This window comes from Nyctibius grandis, chromosome 9 (genome assembly GCF_013368605.1).
Source record: "Nyctibius grandis isolate bNycGra1 chromosome 9, bNycGra1.pri, whole genome shotgun sequence".
Lineage (NCBI taxonomy): Eukaryota > Metazoa > Chordata > Aves > Nyctibiiformes > Nyctibiidae > Nyctibius > Nyctibius grandis.
In genome coordinates this window covers 3,847,777-3,867,463 of record NC_090666.1, presented here as the reverse complement: position 1 = coordinate 3,867,463, position 19,687 = coordinate 3,847,777, and the positions used below count along the sequence as shown (strand labels likewise).

Sequence of the window (19,687 nt, the reverse complement as noted above, 5' to 3'; positions counted from 1 at the left end):
GAATGTAATTACAAATACACATTTCTAAGTAATTGTTTCACAGTGACTTTTAAATGTAGGCGGAAAATAACATTGCAGCTACAGAGTAAAATTTTCGAGATACAGTAAGACCCAGCTTCCTCTGCAGTCAATGGGAGTTTGACTTGTGGAAGAAACAGAACACAGGTCCACACTCCAAAACATTATTTTAAGTAGATTAAACTTCTAACAAAGAACTTTTAAGAATTCTGAGATATACTAAGCAAAATATTGTATTATCTCACGTGTGTATAGTCATCTCCTCTAAATTACTGCATCACATGGCTGTGATCTTGCAATTACAACAGAGTAGACAGGCCACATGGTAACCCAGAGTGCTAAGTGCTAATCACAATTGTCTTCAGATAGGATATTTATCCAGCATCAGGTCTAATTCCAGCACTGATGCAAAAAAAACAGAATTTTTGAATCTTTTATTAATTTTTTAACAAGCTCCTTGCATCATTTTTTCCCCCTACATTTAAAATTTCTGAGCTCTGCACTGCTGTGTTGTGTGTATGATTCCCAGTATCTCAGAACTCATGGAAGAAATATGACTTGCAGGTAACTGTTTTGGAGTTTGGAAAGAAATGGGGAGGAAGCACAGTGGTGCTGAGGCAAAAGTCATATTCAATGGCAATGGGATCTACTGGCAATAACGAAAAACCAAACCAAACAACTTCTGAATTATAACCTTGCCTTTCTGACCTGACTTACTGTGTTCCCTCAGGCAGGTCACTTTAGGCCTATGTCTCTGCATCTTCCACTTGCAAATGAGATGCCTCATATTATAAGCCAAGGGAGATTTTTTTTTTTACTCACAGAAAACACAGACAGTTATAAAATTCCTGCAGCATTACAGAGACACTCTACATGAAGAGACTGTAAGCGGATCTGCAAATATTTGCATGCATTTCTGTTTAAGTACCCAAGCAGACACAATTAACCAAGCTCCAGGAAGAATATTTGTTGATTGTTGTAGCCTGACACAAAGAACTCAACCACAGTTTTTCATGCATGTGAGAAAGGGGGTAGAAAGAGCACTGCTAGAGAGCTCTTTGCACCTCAAGAGTGGTTCAGACTTGGGTTTCTCTCTGTCCTACAAGGAATGTTCCTTCCCTCCACAGCAGCACTCTTTACTGGGTTATGTTACACAATGTTATTTACATTGAAAGGCAAACAATCCCAGCAGTCCTGGCTTCCCCATCGATTCAGTCGCAGCTGTCTGCTGGAGAACACAGACTGCACTCTCAGCACCCATCCCAAGGATACGAGCACGTGTGGAGGAATGGAGCAAACCCAGATTTCCTCCTGACAGCCAGGACACAGTGAGGGACTGCGGCCAACACCCCAGGGCACCGCTGTCCTGCAGGCTATATGCAGCTGATACAACAATTACAGGACGCTTCTCTGCCTTGATAACCTTCTAAAGGGTGACACACTTTAAACATAAAAGACAAAAACATGGTTACTTAGGGGGGAAAAAAAAGTACAGTGTTTTGAAGAGGAAACATAATTAAAACTTTTCTAAGAACAGCTACAGAGAAGTTTTCTACTTGTTATTTACATTCCAAAGGGATTTTGCCTTTCAGATGTGGTAAAAAGATCTGACAAATCAGTTTTCCATCAAAGAAACTGGAAAAAGAAAAGGAACACAGGAAGACGGGTGATGTTGAAGACAGACCAGTATTAATCATGTACACGCATTCAGAGAGGCAGGTTTCCTCACGCATTCACGCGTTACACAGGACTCCCGTGTCAAGTGCTTCATGATTAACTAATGACAAGCACCAGATCAGAGCTGGGTATCTTTTATCAAAAGACACTGACTGAGCCATGGGAGTGTCTTAAAAACGCTGCACATCCCAAAGGCAAATTTTCTGTGAGGTGTGACTGATGCATGTAGTTTGGGATAAGAACAACCTCCGGGTGTGCCCTCCACTTCCCTGGCCCCAAACCCTCAGCGCAGGGCTGCAGCTGCCCGCTGGGCCGCAGGGCGGTCACACAGCCACAGGATGGTTGGAAACCCATCCAACCCCCCATTACTTTTAGCTAAATATACATATTTCAGCTCAAACCACATTACTACTGTTAGCTCTTTGCTGACTGGACATACTATAACCTGTGCTCAGCGGGAAGGAATAGTATTTTCTGTGTTGGAGCACCATCACTGATGCAATCCTTTTACCCCTCTAAACGAAGCCAGGCATGGCAGCAAGGGCTGCTCTCTCAACAGCTATTGTAGCACCGCACGCCATCAGGTAAACTGCCAACAAAAACTTCACAGCCGCGGCCTCACAGACTCCTAGAACAGCACCCACACTCCAACAGCCACTTTTCTTAGGAGCCCACCAGAACACGTACTCAGGGAACTCTTCAGTTCACGAGGAGAAAAAACAGAGGGAAGCTGCAGGCCAACCCTGCGGGCTGTCACCCTTGAGGTCACCCAAAACCACACGACCGGCCCCCAGGCCCCGGTTCGGCTTTTCGTTAAGCAAAGCACGGGGAGCGCCGCGGCACCTCTCGGCGATGTGAGGTGACGGAAGGGAGGGCAGCCACCGCCGCGAGGGACGCGCGGCTCCCGCCCCGGCCAGCGGGCCTCACTCCCCGCCAGGGCGCGGCCCGCTTCGGGGCCGCCGCCCCCCGCCAGGCCCAGGCCCGGGCCCGGGCCCAGGCCTAGGCCCGTCCCGCGCAGCCCCGGCGGCAGCGGTTCCCGCCGCGGTGCCACCAGCTGCCCGGGGGAAGCAGCGTCGCCGCCCCGGCCGGGGCCTCGCGGGAGGCAGCGGCGCTATTTCCCGCAGCGGGCGGGCAGCTGCCCCGCGCCGCCCCTCTGCCCTCCGCCCTTCCCGGGCGCCCGCCCCCGCAGGGCCCCGGGTCTGCGCTACCTGCGCGTCCGCGGCAGCCCCTCTCCCGCCGCCGCCACCGCTCCTGTGGGCGGTGCGGTCGGCCCGGCCCCTCCCCTCGGCGGCAGCCCTGCCCACGGGGCGGCCGGCGGGCTCTACCTGCGGCCCGGCGGCCCGCGCTCCGCTCCTGCTCCTCGGCGGCCGCAGCGCGGCCGGCGACGCTTGGACCGGCGGGTCTCTGGCAAGGTGAGGCCGCGCTCGGGAGGCGGAGGGGGGGAAGGCGGGCAGGGCCGCCGCTGCTGCCGGCTGCGCGCCGGTGCTTACCAGCAGGCCCCGGGGCGCCGGGCGGCTGCTGCCAGGCCCGGGCCTGAGGCGAGCGGCGGGGCCCGGCGGGCCGGGGCGGCGGGAGGGGGTCTGCCGGGCAGCCCGCACGGCGCGCGGCCGGGAAGGGAAGCGGCTCCTCGGGGAGGCCCCGGCTTCTGCGGGGGCGGGTGTGCGGACACTGCGTCCCGCTTCTTTCGTGCGGCTGGGCTGCTGGCCGCGAGAGAGAGCAGAGGGGCACGGCGAGCTGCGGGCAGGTGCCCGCCTGATCAGACCAGAAACGTGAGGAAAAGGCAGGAAGAGATGGTAGGTTATGCCAAGAGGGATGTCTAGGTAGTCGCTCACCTGCGGTGCCGCATCCCAGGCAAGGAGGAACAGGCTCACTTCACCCATCTCAGGTCATGCGTTCCCTGCACATGGACGTTTTGAAATGCTTTGCAACAAGGATTGATTAAAATCAGCATTGCCCCGGTTCAGTTTCAGGTTCACCACATCTATTTTTAGTCCACAGCCTACTGTTAATAGTGCAAAATACGTAACAGTGCGTTACAGCACTAATCAAGTATAAGAAACAAACTTCCTACCAAAAGCAAACTATTTTTGCTTGTTAAACAATGCTTTTGTAGACTGATTTAGAAGTTAAAAAAGTCTCCATCCCAGTCCCATAAATGAATATAAATAGTCTTACAAATCACGAGTATGAAGTATGCAGTGAGTTTTTTCTAATTATTGTTACAATTTTTAGTACAACAGGACGAGAGCGTCACCTCCAGTAAGTTCTGTCAATCTCCTGAAGAAATCAGCATTATGAAATTGTTCTGTGTATCTCTCTATATGTCTGTCACTTAGAAAACTTTGAACACGTTGGCTATTTTCAGCCAGGTTTGAAAGACAGAAATGTCTGTCAGAAAAAATAACGGATCAGGAGAGGAGGAAAATCTGAAATCTGTACACTGCTGCAAGAAAAGCTGGCACAAATTAGTCCTTATTCAACTCTTTGTAGCAGTAGGTGGCTGGGCAATTGGTATATGCAGAATTCTTCATTAGCCATTACATGAATTACATTACATGAATTACATGAACAAGAGGAAAATTGTCTGATATAGGAAGTGGAAAAGAACTGCAGAGATTGTCGTGGATGGAGAAAGGAATTTAGAGGACAAAAGTTACAAAGCTTGGTTTCTTACAGGTTTGCAACTTCAGCTTCTAACAGCACAGCTTACTGTTTTTTTAAAATGTCCCTTCTGTAGCAGGCTTGTGGGTTTTATTTGTTTGGACTTTTTTTAAAAAAAGACAATTCCCAATAGCCCCTTTGTACTGACTTCTCTGTAAACCATACTTTGCAGATCTTGAGGTACATCTTCGCTTACGCACTGTGTTCCTTCCAGACCTGCTTATTTAAAACAGCCTTTTCCCAAATTGAAAAAATTGTTAAGTAATTGCTAATTTGAAATATGTTAAGTACTTCCCTATAACAGTAGTCTCGATCTTCAAACAGCTCTGTTTTATAGGGTAAAAATGAACGTAGGAGTTGCCCACAGCGAGGTAAACCCAAACACGCGGGTGATGAGCAGTCGTGGAATGTGGCTGACGTATGCGCTCGGAGTCTGCATGCTGCACATTGTCTTGCTCAGCATTCCTTTCTTTAGTGTCCCTGTCGCCTGGACTTTAACAAATGTGATTCACAACCTGGTAAGTACTCTCTCTTGTAACAAAATTTGAAAAGTTATTCATACGTATTTATTTTCAGTAGCAGGAGAAGAGAAAAATAGCCAGGCTGCATGGATAATGACATCTCGCTAGCCAAAACCCCACCTCTACTTGGCTTATCCACTATTAAATGAGTTGGCTGTTTTGGGGAGGAGGAGTGATACATGATCACTTTGGGTTTAAGCACAAAAGACTTGAAATATGCCTTACATATTGTATGTATTCTTTTAAAAGGCATTTAATTAAGCTAGAGTCTTGCAAACATAAAATCAGCATGCCAAACGACTTTTACAGTGTTTTGTGTATTATTAGAGAGCTGTGCTGAATCCATAAAATATATTACATTTTTAATGCTTGGATATTATCTACTAATGTTTTTACATCTGTTAGTATCGCAAAATGTTTAATTTTAGCACTTTATGTGTTTCCTTGGACAGAAACATTTGTGTTCTTTTCTTCTTGCTTTGATTTCTGGTCGAGCTAGATAAATTTTAGCTCAGAATGACTCCAGCATACAGCTTTGTCACTATACATGACATAAGAGAAATCTTATTTGAAAGCAGTGGGAAAAATTGGACTGCCTTGACCCAGGCCCTGAAACCATTTGTTATTCAGTGGATTGTGATTTGCACGATGACTTTTGTATGAAAAAGGATTTGGAAGCTGAAGACCTTAAGAATCTTTCTGCTGCCTCTCCCCTGGATGCTATAATTTTGTTGCAAATCATTTACAGTACTGCAAGTATGTGTATTGGTCCTGCCATGCTTAGAGAAAAGAGGGCCATAATCCAGCAATTTACATCATGTTTGAGGTTTGCTAACTCAGCTTTCTAAGATTAACAGCAAAGAAGTCTTGACAAAAAGATAGCTTCTTCCTTATTTAGGAAAATGATAGTTCACTTTAAAGACTGAGGTTGGATAATATCCTCTAGAATCCTGTAAAAACAATTATTTTTTAATTTGAGCTTTTTATTTTTGTAGCTAGGTTTAAAACTAATAGTGGGGTTGTAAGCATCGTTAGAGCATTTTGTACGTTATCTTTGACAGCATCAGACATGCCTGACTTCAGAAGATGTTGGCAGAGACAAGTATTAGTAAACGTTTCCCAAATGCCTTACGGAATTCATTGCAAGTAGCTATAATGACAACAGGGATGAGAGCATGCACTGGCAAGCAGTTTTCTAGTGGAACACTATCAAATGAGTATAAACTGCACTTCTGGATATTTCAGCATTTAAATGGCACTTTTTTGGAAACAAACCCTTGAATTGTTGACGAACAAAAAAATCTTGGATTTCCACTAATGGAAAACTCTTAACCGACCTTGAAAGCATTTTTGGTGGTCTTTTCTGCACGTACCAGTGTGAAATAAAATGTGTAATAAGCATTTGGATTTGTCCTAGAAGTGCCTTTTTGGTTAAGTTATTAAAACTGAGATGCTGCAAACATCATGAATTGAAGAATTAATTAAGCAAATTAATACTCTCAGGTTAATAGGCCTCCGGTGAGGGGCTGTTCCAAAAAAAAGTGGAAGATGACATGAAGTGACTTGCGCAACTTTCACCTCCTTCATAAGAATCCAGAAGAAATGTGATTTTTCTAAGTAAAGCTTTCTATAACAATTTCTGTATGTGCATAAGAGATGAACGCACCTGAAAGAAAATGGAAGTGTCTGTTGTTTTCTGGTAGAGGCTCTTGCTTGGAGTTGGTGTGCTCTCTTTGGTAGAAAACAACTGTTCATTAAAACTGGAAGAGGGTAGACTCCCCTGTCTGGTTGATCTTTGGGCCCAAATTGGTCTTTCAGAACAGACCAGACATGGCATGCTCCCAGCAAACAGAAACAACAGCGAAGAACAGTCCGGTGTGGTTAAGGAGAAGCAGCGAAGAAACGGACAGATGGTATTCAACAGATTGCTGGTAGTCAGCTTCTCAGGATTTGAAGCTACTGGGGGGGCTGAGGAAGCTTTCAAAAGTTCTTGTAATATTGCCAGTATTCGCAGATAGATTTTTGCTCCATGAGACTCTACCTCATAACTCATTTAACACCGTCTTAGGAAAGCAGTAATATAAATTGGCAGCCCTAAACTTGTTACGGTGCTTGTTAAAATTCTGTTGATTTCATGCAATTGTTGCCATCTAACGTAGAAGGCAAGGCAGTGGATCGGATGTCACATAGACTTTGGCTTTAATTCTGACTGTGCCACTGACTGCTTAACCTTGGGCAAGTCACTTCTTGTCTCTTCCTTCCTCTTCTGTAATTTGTCATTACAGGCTCTCAGCTCTTCTGGGTGAGAATTCATTTACTCTTTCTTTTACAATGCATTGAACAATGTAACAATTATAAAACTATACAGCTAAGAGTGCCACTGTATTCACTTTTTGTTTTCCCCAGGGAATGTATGTGTTTTTGCATGCAGTGAAGGGAACTCCTTTTGAAACACCTGATCAGGGGAAGGCTAGGCTACTAACACACTGGGAACAACTGGATTATGGAGTACAATTTACATCTTCAAGAAAATTCTTCACAATCTCTCCTATAATTCTGTGAGTTCAAAACTGTATTATGGATTAATTGAATCGTAAACCCACAGTTTCAAAAGTTGCAACCAAGTGAGTTGCAATCTACATTCTAAAAGCATTTTCTCTCTTTTTTTTTTTTTTGCTTGTTTGTTTGTTTCTACATCACAGAGGTAGGGAGTACATCTTTACAGGCCGTGTAATCAACAATCTTTCTTCCTGCAGCTTTCAACACCCTCATTCACATACTGAAGTAGAAGTTTGTAAACAGTTATTAATGGGGCAGGTTTTAAAGATTAAAAACGTTATGAGGAAAACCTTACTGTTAACTCCTGAAGTTCTTTAAAAGATTGTGAGATCATAAATATTGCAAATCTAAACTAATTGCCTTTAGTGCATGCGCATGACAGCATTTATTAACCATTTTGCAACTTGTGAGTTCCGAGGAGCGTGGCAGTCCTCACTGGATGGGGTCCAGGGTTTTGCATGTTGGTGTCACTTTGTGCAGATTGTCCTCTGTTTACACTAGTTATGTAAATAGACAAGAAATTCTACACTGCCTGTCTCTGACAAGAGTATGGTTGTGTAACTAAAGGAAATCAGATACGTATTTAATATCTGATTCTAAAAAGTCTTTCTTTTTTTCCCTTAAGGAAGTTGTCCACTTGCATGGGGGGCGGGGGGAGATCCTGCATCGTGTTTAGAAAGTTGGTTCACGAAGGATCGAAACTGAAAAAAATACATATAACTCCTCAAAAAATCCTCTCTTTCTTCAAAGATAGCCTCCCGCTTTCAGTGGGAATTTTGTATTCGTATCACTTGCATATGGTTCTCTTCATGCACTAATAATGCATAAGTAGCTGAGTAAACATCTCTGCTGGGAAAAAAACAAAAATCTGATAGCCTCAATTCTGTGACTGCTTTTTGCAAAGAATGAGATTAAATTATTGGCTCAAAGCGTAAAGAAGTTGGTAGTGAATTGGATTTTCTGAGGCACATTTCCTTGTTCTTGCAGTTGAACAGGTTGTGGACTAGCTTAGAAGATAAATGTGCTGGGAACGTCTGCCAGACGGGAAGCATTTTAAAATCACACCGATCACAGATGTGCTCAGCATAAATGATTTTTGCACTGAAAAATGTCAAATGCTTTGTTACTGAGCTTGCTAGGGTAGCAGAACTGCAAGCGTTTTGGTAACAGATCTTAGACCATTTAAAAATCTGTATCACAAATCAGGCTTGTAGCTGCAGAAGTCAGAGGCTCCAACTTGAGGGGTGGGGAGAAATGCTGGAGGAAAATACTAGCTGAGAGTTGCTTTTTAGCACCTTGAGAAGTATGGGAAGAAGAGACTTAGTCCATAATTTTGCTGTAGATACTCTAGAACCTCAGGTGAGATATTTAATACAGGAATAGATTGGTTGTTAATCAGTAAAATATGACTGGTTAGTACAGCACTTTTTTCAAGTGTGTTTGTTTGTTTATTTTTGAGACAAGGGTGTTACCAGCTAAGCTTGCTTCCTTGTCTCCCACAGGTACTTCCTGGCGAGTTTCTACACAAAGTATGATCCAACACACTTTATCCTCAACACAGCCTCTCTCCTGACCGTGCTTATCCCCAAGCTGCCGCAGTTGCATGGCGTTCGAATCTTTGGCATCAATAAATATTAAGCAGAAGGTTTGACAGTGACCGCCCCTGACATGGCTACTGCTGCTCCCCAGGTGAAGGAAACAAGTAGTCTGCTGTGGTGTGTATCTAATCGTATGCAATGAGAGATGCTTTTACATCTGAGATACAATTCCTACTTTCTGCAGCATTGCCTGGGATGAAAGTTGAGTTTATAGGAAGATGCTTTCAAATACTTAAATATGAATTGGAAACCTCAAGAAGAAAGATTTCCACGAAGAACTGGGCAGGCCCAGCTCTAAAGCATAATCACCACTAAGACTGTATGTATGCCTGGCTGATGCAAGTGGCTTGTAAGGAAGGTGCAAGTAGCAGTTGAAATGGAGAGTAATGTTTCACAAATACCCAGTCAGCCATAATGCAAATGGTAACTTCACATACAAATTCAGGATCCCCAATGGCAAGGACTGGTGAGGCTGCGTTCTTAGAATAAGTGAAAGTAGCTAGTTCCTGCTCTACGGACTCTAGGTGGTTGTGCTTGTTATTGCATTGTAACGGTTTGTCTCACAGTAAATACTGTGACAGCATAAACTGATGGTGTAACTCATGCCTTATCTGTTCTTGTGATTTTTGTGTCACAAAGACTAAATAAAGTCCTTAACTGTCACCTCAGGGGATTTCTACATCAACTTGGTAGCTCAGTTTATGTCCGCTTTTACAAGTTGCTACAGTTGTGTTTATTTCATTTTGCTTACAGGGATACTGACTTCCCTATGTGTAAATGGGACATCCTGAAAATTGAAATTTCTTTTAAGGTGTGGATTTTTCACTGTTTTCTCTGATACTTGACTGATGGGTCATTTTTTAGTAGTTGAGAGGCCTATAATGGTGGGGGAAAGGGTTGCTGTTGTAGGAGAAGCAGCTTCATTATAGAGCAACGACATCAGAACACGTTAAAGAAACTCTGTGTTGGTCGTGAGTTGGAACAGAAGCTGAACTAGAAGTAGGTGAACAGGTGAATCACATTGACTAACTATGCTTTTGCAGAAAAAGGTAATTTGCATGTCTTGGAGGAATGCTGTGTTTTAGGGATACCGTGTAGTATGGAGTAATCTTGTATATAATCAACTCCGGAACTAGAGGGAAGGAGGTGCATCTACAGCTCTGAGCACTTATTTCTCTGTCTTGGAAAAAGGATGAATTTTGAAGTCTACCGTTATGTCTGCCAGCCAAAACCGGCTCTGATTTAACAGAAGATTCCATTTAAGACTTGTTTTATGTTTTGGTTGTAGTGACAGCCAGTGAGCTGGAAAAAAAGCATAAAAATAAAAATTAAAAAGAAAAACCCGTAGTGGCATACTTCTTCCTAAGAGAATTTTCTGGCTATTTATCGATCAAGATGGCGTTTAAAAATGAAAGAAATAAAAAGGTAATGAGTTATGAATTTCTTTTAGCAAGGGGCAGTAATGAATTATTTTTTTATTTGTACAGAAAGCAGCAACTGGCCAGTTTTTAACTAACGACCCTTACAAGGCCATGCTGGCCCTTTCAAAAATCACTGTTTTCTGTACAAGCGACAAGTGCTTTCAGACACGGCCCGAATTCACCGACTCGGGGCGGCGGCGATGCGCGGTGCTGGGCAGCGCCGGGACGCCGGTAACGGGGCCGGGGCGCTTGTACAAAGCTCTGCCTTGCGGAATTAAACCCCCTCGCTCTCGGCCGGCCGCCGTTTCTGGCCGCCCTCGACAGCAGGCAGCAGCGTACCGCCCACCGCAGCCGGCCCCGGCCGCAGCCCCGCCGCTCCGCGCCTGCGCGGCCCTGGGGGCACCCGGGCCCCGTGACCCGCCCGTGGGCGGGAGGCGGCGCTGCCTGACCCCCGGCGTCGGGCCCGGGCCGCGACTTCCGCCGTTACGGCCTGCGGAGGGGGGCGGTGAGCCTGTGGCGGCGGAACTGAGAAGAGGCTCCTTGGAGCTGTGCGCTGCGGGCCCCAGGGGCAGCCCCCGCGGCGGTTCTGCGGCGGTTACGGTTTTGCTTTGCGGTTTGTGTCCCTCCCTTAGGGCTGCGGGAAGCAACACCGGCGGCAAGCGCGGGGGCAGAACTCTCTTGAAGCATGATTAAGGTAAAACAAAGACATTAGCTCCCAACTCTTCAATTATTCTTTTTTCTTAGGGTCTTAAATATCATGTGAGGGTGGTGGGACACTGGCCCAGGTTGCCCAGAGAAGCTGTGGCTGCCCCCTCCCTGGCAGTGTTCAAGGCCAGGTTGGATGGGGCTTGGAGCAACCTGGTCTAGTGGAAGGTGTCACTGCCCATGGCAGGGGAGTTGGGACTAGATGAGCTTTAAGGTCCCTTCCAACCCAAACCAGCCTGTGATTCTATGTGTGGTCACTCGTAACTTCAATACCGCCTCTTCCGAAAATCAAACCAGAGCATATGCTTGAGAACCCTCCTGTAATAATAAACGGTACAGTTCTTTTCTAGACATAATTACCGGATGGATTTTTAAACAATGAACAGCATTGGCAAAAGCCTCTTGAAATCCGTTAAACACGGCCGAGCTGCGTGGCGGAGAAGCAGCTCTGCTCACTCTGGGAAACAGCATCCTCGGAGACTAGTCCTGGGCATAGAGACGAGCTGCGATGACACCGGCGCGGCGGTGGTGGACGATGCCGGCAGGGTTCTGGGAGAAGCGCTGCGCTCTCAGAAGGAAGTCCATTTACAGTAAGAATATACTTCTCTGGGGGCTTGCACCTTACTAATGATTTTATTGTTATTCTTACTTGTAGTATCATTCGTATAAAAGTCCTGCAGAAAACTCGGTAAGAAGCGGGTAGGTGTAAAGATCTATCTCTCGGGCTACACCACATTCTGCTTGAGATACTACCAAGGGTGAGGAAAGAAATGCTGTGCATTTAACAAGTTACCTCCAGTATTTTCTTTCAAAATAGACATTACTTATCTAGCTTGAATTAAAGATTAAATTATTATTACTGTTAAAACCACCAAATGTCTCTATTTTTTTAAGGGAAAATTAATCAAATATAGGCATTGGTGGCTAATTACATGAACTGACAAGTGAGGGTTGTGCATATTAAGTTACAGGTATTATTTTGGAACAGCGTTGACATACACATAAGAGGTATGTGTACCAAAAAAGGGCAAGTTACATCCTTTGTTGACCTTCCTGTGATAATTATGCTCTCTTCGGTGTATAGATGCCTTTTACACAGCATTTGAGAAAGTACTAAGGAAACAGGCAGGATACGGCAAGGTTAAGAAGTGTTTAAAATCTATTTTTATACTGTTCTGTCTGTTACGAAGTAAAAATGTATTGTAATTCTCTGTTTTTACTAGGTCAGGTGGAATAATTCCTGTGGTGGCACAGCAACTTCACAGAGAAAACATCGAGCAAGTAGTAGAAGAGGCGCTTAGTGTCAGTGGAGTTTCTGTACATGAACTTGCAGCTATTGCAACTACAGTAAAACCTGGCCTTGCGCTGAGCCTTGAAGTGGGGCTGCAGTACAGCTTGAACTTGGTGAAGAGGTACCAGACGCCGTTCATACCCATTCATCACATGGAGGCGCACGCACTGACCATCAGGCTGACGCAGCACGTGGAATTTCCCTTCTTAGTTCTTTTGGTCTCTGGAGGCCACTGCATCTTGGCAGTAGCACAAGGAGTTTCAGATTTCCTTCTGCTTGGACAGTCCATAGATATAGCACCGGGTGACATGCTGGATAAGGTAATATTTCATTACATAATGGAATCTAGTTTTGTTTTTTTTCTTTTTATTGCAGTTATACTATATAATGGTAGTATTATCGTCAGCCTGAGGACAGTAATACAGCCCAATATGAGCTCTACTTAACTTTTTTTTGGTCTATTTAGAAATACCTTGTATTTAAGACACAAGAGGCTGTAAAAAAATCTATGCATAGCATCTGTTGTAACATATGTAAATTAATTGTATCGTTAGCAAACGGACAACATAACCAAAACTGGTATTGAAAGTTTCATTGACACGCATTATACAAACGAGTTGTATGAACTGGAGAAGATAGATAGTGATATTTTAAAGGATGCTGTCAGGTTTAAAACAATACATATTAAAATATTTCTTACCAGTTTTTTTAATACAGTTTGAGAAGCCTGGTTTGGCTTTCAGAATCATCTTTGTTTTCTGGGTCACTGAGTACAATCTGTAAAATTGGTCACTTGCAGTTTTGTTTTCGAACACAAGCAGAGTTTTTACACAGTAATTGTGTGTATTAACTTAAAAAGTGGGGGTATTGTGCCCTGTTTGTAATTTCACATTGGATTGGATTTTGTGGTGTCTAATTTTACTCCACGGACTACAATACAGTGATGCAGTTACAGGGGGAATTAATTTAGCTCTCTATTCTGAGTCTGTTGTTTATCGTTTCCTTAGGTAGCAAGAAGGCTCTCTTTAAGAAAGCACCCAGAGTGCCACAGCATGGCTGGGGGGAAGGCGATAGAGCACTTGGCTCAAACTGGAAACCGGCAACTGCACACGTTCAGACTTCCCATGCAACGATATCGTAACTGTGATTTTTCTTTTTCTGGACTTCAGAACCTTGTCAATAAAGCCATTATACAAAAAGAAAAAGAAGAAGGTATTTTTAAACGAAGTGAGGTATAAACCATGTTTTTGGTGACCTGTACTCAGGAAAACCCATTCGATCCTACATTTCTATAGGTATTCAAGAAGGTGAGATCCTATCCTGTGTTAAGGATATTGCTGCTGCTGTACAGCATGCGGTGGCTGTTCATGTCATCCAGCGGACATATCGAGCCATGCTGTTCTGCATAAAAAATAGCATATTATCATCAAAAAATGCAACTTTGGTGGGTATACATTATTTTTTTCTTTTTTATATTTGATTGTTTAACATCATTTGAAGACGCAGATGCCTTCTTGTACTTTCTCCCTTGACAAGTGAGGAAGATATCAGTTTGTATTACGTTGTTAAGATAACAGGATTAATATAATAGTCATATAAATATTTACAATAAAGTCTTTCATAGAAAGAGATTTTCTTACCATCTAATCTGGCCTTCCATAACAATTTAGGCCACATAATTTGACCTAGTGCTCCCCAATACTTGACAGCTGTTCTAGTTATAACATGCTTTTATTCAGGAATCTCTTAATAAGGTCACTTATCATACTCTCTTTTGATAGGTTTTCATCTTCAAAGATATGTTGTAATCTTCAAATGTGTTATTTATTGCTGTCTTCAGAATTTCATGTGATAACCTTTTTGTAAATAGAATGTTAGTGGGGTGCAACCCATCAGTACTTTTGAGTTAATGCCTTTTTTCTTTTGGAAACTGCTGTCAGGTTGTATCAGGAGGAGTTGCAAGTAATCAGTATATCCGCAAAGGTCTACAGACTTTGGCAGATGCAAATGGTTTTGCTTTTCTGTGTCCTCCTCCAAGACTGTGCACTGATAACGGTGTTATGATTGCATGGTAAGAGCTGTTTCTCTTTACATGTGTTTCTATAATGTTCTTTAAAAGTTGACATCAGAGTCAAGAACTTCTGTTTATGGTGACTGAACCACATACCCATATCCAGGTAGTTATGACATACATTTTTACATAATTGCTTTCTTGCTTAGGAATGGCATTGAAAGGTTACGTGCAGGACTTGGTGTTTTACACAGTACTGATGGCATCCGCTATGAACCAAAGTAAGTGACTCAATTCATTCACAGTCTATTTCTTCACTTTCATTGACCATAGTGAGTAAGTGGAAGGAGCTGTAGACTAAAAAGAGCAGCAGAAGCTGATGAGGAGTGTCTTTGCAGCGCATACAAGCTTTAAAAGTTACCAGCACTTCCTTTTCAATGTAGCTGTGAAACACAAGTGATTGTGTCTGGCTTTTATGTTTGTTTTGGCTCAGAAACTGAGATTACCATACACCATAACATATTTATTACCATTGTGTTATGGGAAAACAGGAGCAAGTTAAGCTGTAATATACTCCCCCTAGCTTCTCAGTCACTGCAGACATAAATCAAAATGCTCCAAGTCAAACTGTGTATTTATAACGAGCAATCAATTTAAAAAGGGAATTTGACATACAACATCTGATAATACTTTTTTTTTTAAAACTGATAATACTGATTTTTTGATGACTCGTTAGGTAAGACTTACTCTATGGATTTAAGTAGATCCTAGTTCTAGTATTTCAAAAGTACCAGCTGGTCTTAAAACTTGAATTTTTTTCCAGGTTTTTCCCCTTTCCACTTCCAGGAAAAGAGACTTGGAAGGTCTCAGGACAAAAAAAAAAAAAGGTTTTATAATTTTCACGTGAAAAGTGATAAAATACTCTTCTTCAAAATAACTTGCTTTATATATCTCAGTAAATAAAATACTAAGTTTTATTTGCTGTAGACTATACATTCTTTAAGATTATCACATAAGGAGATACCTGTGAATCTCTAGTGTGTCTTGCATTCATCAGTGAGATGTAAAATGAATTATTAATTAATATCAGAATCTAAATAAAACAATGTCTCCAAAAGATGGCTTTGAAATCACAGCTGTATTTCCCCAGGTTTGGAATGGCTACAAATGCAAACATTTCCTCACTGTAAAGATGGTTTCTAGGTGCAGCTTCAGATGGACCATTTTAACATTCACACAGTCTTACAGTGCAGGGAATCTGCAAAAATACTCTGACTCCCATGCTCATTGTAAAAAAAGGTCTGTGAAACTGCACATCTGTGTGATACGGCAATAATGTTATTTTTAACAAAAACGTTATTTTATTATTTTCTAGAGCTCCTCTTGGAATTGATATTTCAAAAAGAGTCGAAGAAGATTCCATCAAGGTGCCCAAACTAAAAAAGAAGATACGATGGTTGGCATCTTAAAAAGTAACTTAGTACTAAGTAAATGCAACTACAAATTGTTCAATAAAAACTCTTTCAATGCTGTTACATTTACTGACAGTACTTGGTTTACAGGTGTTGGAAATCACCTGTCAGAGAACTAAATGCTGTGTGGTATCACCAGAATGCTTCCAGTTACTGTTCCACAACTGTCTAAGAGTTCTAGGTATTAAAACAATAACAAAAAAATTAAAAGTGCACTTTCTAATAAATACAAACTTACACAAGTGAAAATATCTCTCCATTGTTTACACATTATAACTTATAATAAGGTTTATATATTTATAATATATTCCATATTATAATTTAACAGTATAATATATAATTCATATAAGGTTTATAACTTACACTACATGTTAAAAAAAAATTCATGATGAAAAGTTACAGAAAGTGAACACAAGAGCACAGATTTTCAAGATCTCAATGTGTTACCTGTGCCAGTACAACTGAATTTCAACAAAACCTAATTTGCTGCTGCTGGTGTGCAAAGCCTGTTCTTACTTACACAAAATTAAATTTTTGGGGTATAGGGCTAGTGCCTTTCAATTTTCTTCTTTTTTTATAAACAGCTCAGTAAAGGTAATCACAGCATGAGCTGTTCCAATGCAAGTTCTGAGCTTTGATGTGAATAATGGGTTATTTGACCTTGCGTTTTGATAAATGTGCTTTTACATTATTATTCACTGCAATGGTATTTACTGGAATAAATACATCAAGTATTAAGCACCTCTTCATTTTGGATGACAAGAGTTTTATAATTCGTAATGCATATGTTTAAAATTGCCTCCCTTTAAATACAAACAAGTAATTGGGATTTGTGGGACAGTTATAAACAGACAAACAAGTTGCCTGTTTTTTTGTTTGTTTGTTTGTTTTTTTAACTCGAGGGCAAGTTGTAACAAATTAACAAGGCACCACCAATACTTAATTTTTGGAAGAAGGTTAAGATCCCTCATTAAACAAAAAGCATTGGAAGAGTACATAGTATTTATATTTTGTTATGTAGCATTTCTGAGTCTCATTTTCATGGGATTTCAACTGCAAGTAATTTATCTTCTTGGTAAAGTAATACATCATTTAATTTAACTATCACATTTCCTAGGCCCTATCCAGCAGTATGTTTATACGTCTGGCTCACTGATTTCAACATAGATGAAAGACTGGAATTTGTGAAACTAACAGTGAGCAAAACCTTTTTTCCTCTGTGTTACACTTAAATCTCTCAATTATCCCAGTTTTTAGTGCTGGTCATACTTTTCTTGGGATCAACAAGCCAGTCAGTCTTGCTGCTCAGAAGTCTCTCCCTGCTTCCAAACTTTCTGAACATTGAGGAGGAAGAAATCCCTAAATAGCTGTGTTTTGTGATAAATGCTGATAAAATCCAATACAGATTTCCCATCAGGGACCCAGCCTTATGCGCTGGAGGTGGAGTGGTTCCAGTATGTCCCAAGCCTCCCAAAACTGTTTGGACCAGAGAGTTTGATTCTAACACCACAGAAACTTCCTTGTGTGATACTACAAATACAATTACTGGATCACTATTATGTTTATCTCACCTCAATTAAGTGTTTGAGAGTTTACACAGCAAAAATTAATTTTTTTTTAATTAAAAAAGTACTTAAAAGCTCTTCCAAAACAAGTACATGGGAACAATGTCCCAAGTAATTATATTAAAGACTTTGAAATATTTAAGTGGAGATACCTTGTAACAAGGAATTAGAAATGCTATCATGACAATTTCCTGGCCTATCTCGGTAAATCGAGTAAAACAGATTACACAGTTGAAAAATCTGTGCTCAATGAGTAGTTATTGATGGCCTTTTGATGAACTGTGATTACAGAGCACACAAGGTCATGAAAGGTTTGCTTCATTGTCTTACTCGGTACATTTTTTTTTTATTTGTGGCTGAAAACTGAAAGCACAAAAGGAAGTGGTGAAATTGCAGCTTATACAGGTTTGAAAGCAGCTGCTAACACTTCCGAAAACCTACCTACAAATATGATGATCTTTGCTTTTTTTAAAAAAAAAATCCAACAAAATAAAATTCAGTAGACTCATACACTTAAAGACAAGCAAATACAAAATGCCAACTAGGAATAATGAGGTAGATTTGTAGGACTCTAATGGAATCAAAGCTGATATGGATCAATAACATAGTGCTAAAAGAGGCAAATATTTGGTCTTCATTATAGGAATAACACATAAGAGACAAACACAGGGTTGAGTTTTTTTACTGCAGTAAGGCTGACTAAAACAATGGAAGTGATACACTGAAGAACTAAATACTAAAGTATTTAGCTTAATTTGCAGAAAAAAACTTAAAAAACTGCTAGGAAAAGCTTTCTATTTTAAGGAAGGGATGTAATGGAGCATGTTACCTATTGAAACAGATTCGTCAATCACTGCATGTTATGTATTAACTGTTAGAATGCTCTGCAAATACTTCATTCTTCACTCAGAACAAGGCTGTAAACTAGGTGACCTCTGGAGATCCCTTGCAGCCCTACACTGCTATAATGTACAGAATATATACACCTTATCCTCATTGCGTTTAACCTTCTGGATACTGTTAAAACACACAGAATGTAATAATTTTATATCACCTTAGGAATCATTTTGGTTTTGAAGTATATTCAGTAACCATGAGAGTCAAACAACTGGTAAGATTTTCAACCTAAAAATAATTTCATCTTGAAATTCTATCTTCATGAAATGTGTTTGAATAAGTTTTACAGTAGTTAGTATAATCAAAAACATTTACTTGGAATTTAATATATCTATAGCAAGATGAGCAGTTTTCTTACATGAAATAATACAACCGCTGCCTCCTATAGGACACTTCAAAGTTTTACAGTGCTCAAATAAGGGAAGAAAATAAACCCCTCCAACCATAGTCTCTGCTTGTTTACAATTTAAACCTTAGTTTTATATTGCTTTTGTAAGAATATTTTCACATCCTGGAATTTAAAACATCGAAAAAAACAAGTTGTTATTTTGATGAACAATGCTGTATTTCATTTGTTTCTACAGAACTTTTGTTTCGCTGTTTCCAGAAAAAGTAACTGCATTATACAAAATAAAGTTGCACAATATTTAGCAAACAACCCTGTATGTTGCCAGCAACTGTACTACATGTACAGAGCTTTTAACTAGTATTTGATAGTGAATGTTGTTTAATCCATTAAAAAAAAAAAAAATCAAACTGGAACAAAATATTTTCTCTCTTAAGCTACGAAAATCTGTATTCCTTTCAATCTTTCATAGTATACTCAGCAATTTAAGTAAATGCCAATCTGAAATCAGAAAGGACGTCTATTATTTTAAAGACTATCCTATAGTATCTGTATTACTGTGCACATTCCTTACCTCTTAGTGTCAAATTCCAAGACTGGAATGGGGTATCGTTCTCTACCTGGCATATCCACGTCAAACAACTGAGCCTTATAGCCTGACGAATGACAGGCAGCCTGTGAGAAAACAGTTACTACATCAGCTGTAAGGATTGTTTACATCAATATGTAACTGCTTACATCAGTAAAATGACCGATAGAACTGCAGCTTCACAAGCCTTACCAATGCTCAGCAAACGTGGAAGCTGAAGTACAATTTTGATTTCATTTCATGTTTAAAAGTGCTTTGCCTCTTGATACAGATCATTTGCAGGTGAATGCGTTTTGATCATTCTTCAGACTGCTATTGTGCCATCCAGAAATGCCACCTAAAGGCTATGCTGCTTT

General features: G+C 41.3%; 3 protein-coding genes across 5 annotated transcripts in view; 2 read left to right on the top strand and 1 right to left on the bottom strand.

Moving 5' to 3' along the window:
• Positions 1–2,956, bottom strand: part of PMS1 (PMS1 homolog 1, mismatch repair system component) — a 50,468-nt gene extending 47,512 nt beyond the window's left edge. For both annotated transcript variants that reach the window (XM_068408293.1, XM_068408294.1), the window contains exon 1: positions 2,904–2,956. The gene's annotated coding sequence lies outside the window, so the exon portion shown is untranslated. The remainder of the gene's footprint in view (positions 1–2,903) is intronic.
• Positions 2,943–10,375, top strand: ORMDL1 (ORMDL sphingolipid biosynthesis regulator 1). 2 transcript variants are annotated; one of them, XM_068408297.1, is made up of 4 exons: positions 2,943–3,107; positions 4,694–4,874; positions 7,284–7,435; positions 8,939–10,375. In XM_068408297.1, the coding sequence occupies exons 2-4, from the start codon at positions 4,701–4,703 to the stop codon at positions 9,072–9,074; spliced, it is 462 nt and encodes a 153-aa protein (XP_068264398.1). In that variant the 5' UTR covers positions 2,943–3,107; positions 4,694–4,700; the 3' UTR covers positions 9,075–10,375. The 2 variants fall into 2 exon arrangements, with proteins under 2 accessions (XP_068264398.1, XP_068264397.1); XM_068408296.1 differs by having other exon boundaries at positions 3,023–3,107; positions 4,681–4,874.
• Positions 10,376–10,856: 481 nt separating this feature from the next.
• Positions 10,857–16,183, top strand: OSGEPL1 (O-sialoglycoprotein endopeptidase like 1). The gene is made up of 8 exons (XM_068408295.1): positions 10,857–11,149; positions 11,500–11,750; positions 12,384–12,771; positions 13,459–13,663; positions 13,747–13,895; positions 14,392–14,522; positions 14,672–14,743; positions 15,838–16,183. The coding sequence occupies exons 2-8, from the start codon at positions 11,539–11,541 to the stop codon at positions 15,929–15,931; spliced, it is 1,251 nt and encodes a 416-aa protein (XP_068264396.1). The 5' UTR covers positions 10,857–11,149; positions 11,500–11,538; the 3' UTR covers positions 15,932–16,183.
• The last annotated feature ends 3,504 nt before the right edge of the window (positions 16,184–19,687 follow it).

What these genes read in the sequence shown, in the direction of transcription:
- OSGEPL1 (XM_068408295.1), top strand. Translation starts at nt 11,539, where the DNA reads ATGAACAGCATTGGCAAAAGCCTCTTGAAATCCGTTAAACACGGCCGA. An exon ending in CATCAAAAAATGCAACTTTG is followed by an intron (nt 13,896 to 14,391) that starts GTGGGTATACAT and finishes AACTGCTGTCAG; the next exon opens with GTTGTATCAGGAGGAGTTGC. An exon ending in GGCATCCGCTATGAACCAAA is followed by an intron (nt 14,744 to 15,837) that starts GTAAGTGACTCA and finishes ATTATTTTCTAG; the next exon opens with AGCTCCTCTTGGAATTGATA.
- ORMDL1 (XM_068408297.1), top strand. Translation starts at nt 4,701, where the DNA reads ATGAACGTAGGAGTTGCCCACAGCGAGGTAAACCCAAACACGCGGGTG. An exon ending in CAAATGTGATTCACAACCTG is followed by an intron (nt 4,875 to 7,283) that starts GTAAGTACTCTC and finishes TGTTTTCCCCAG; the next exon opens with GGAATGTATGTGTTTTTGCA. An exon ending in ACAATCTCTCCTATAATTCT is followed by an intron (nt 7,436 to 8,938) that starts GTGAGTTCAAAA and finishes TGTCTCCCACAG; the next exon opens with GTACTTCCTGGCGAGTTTCT.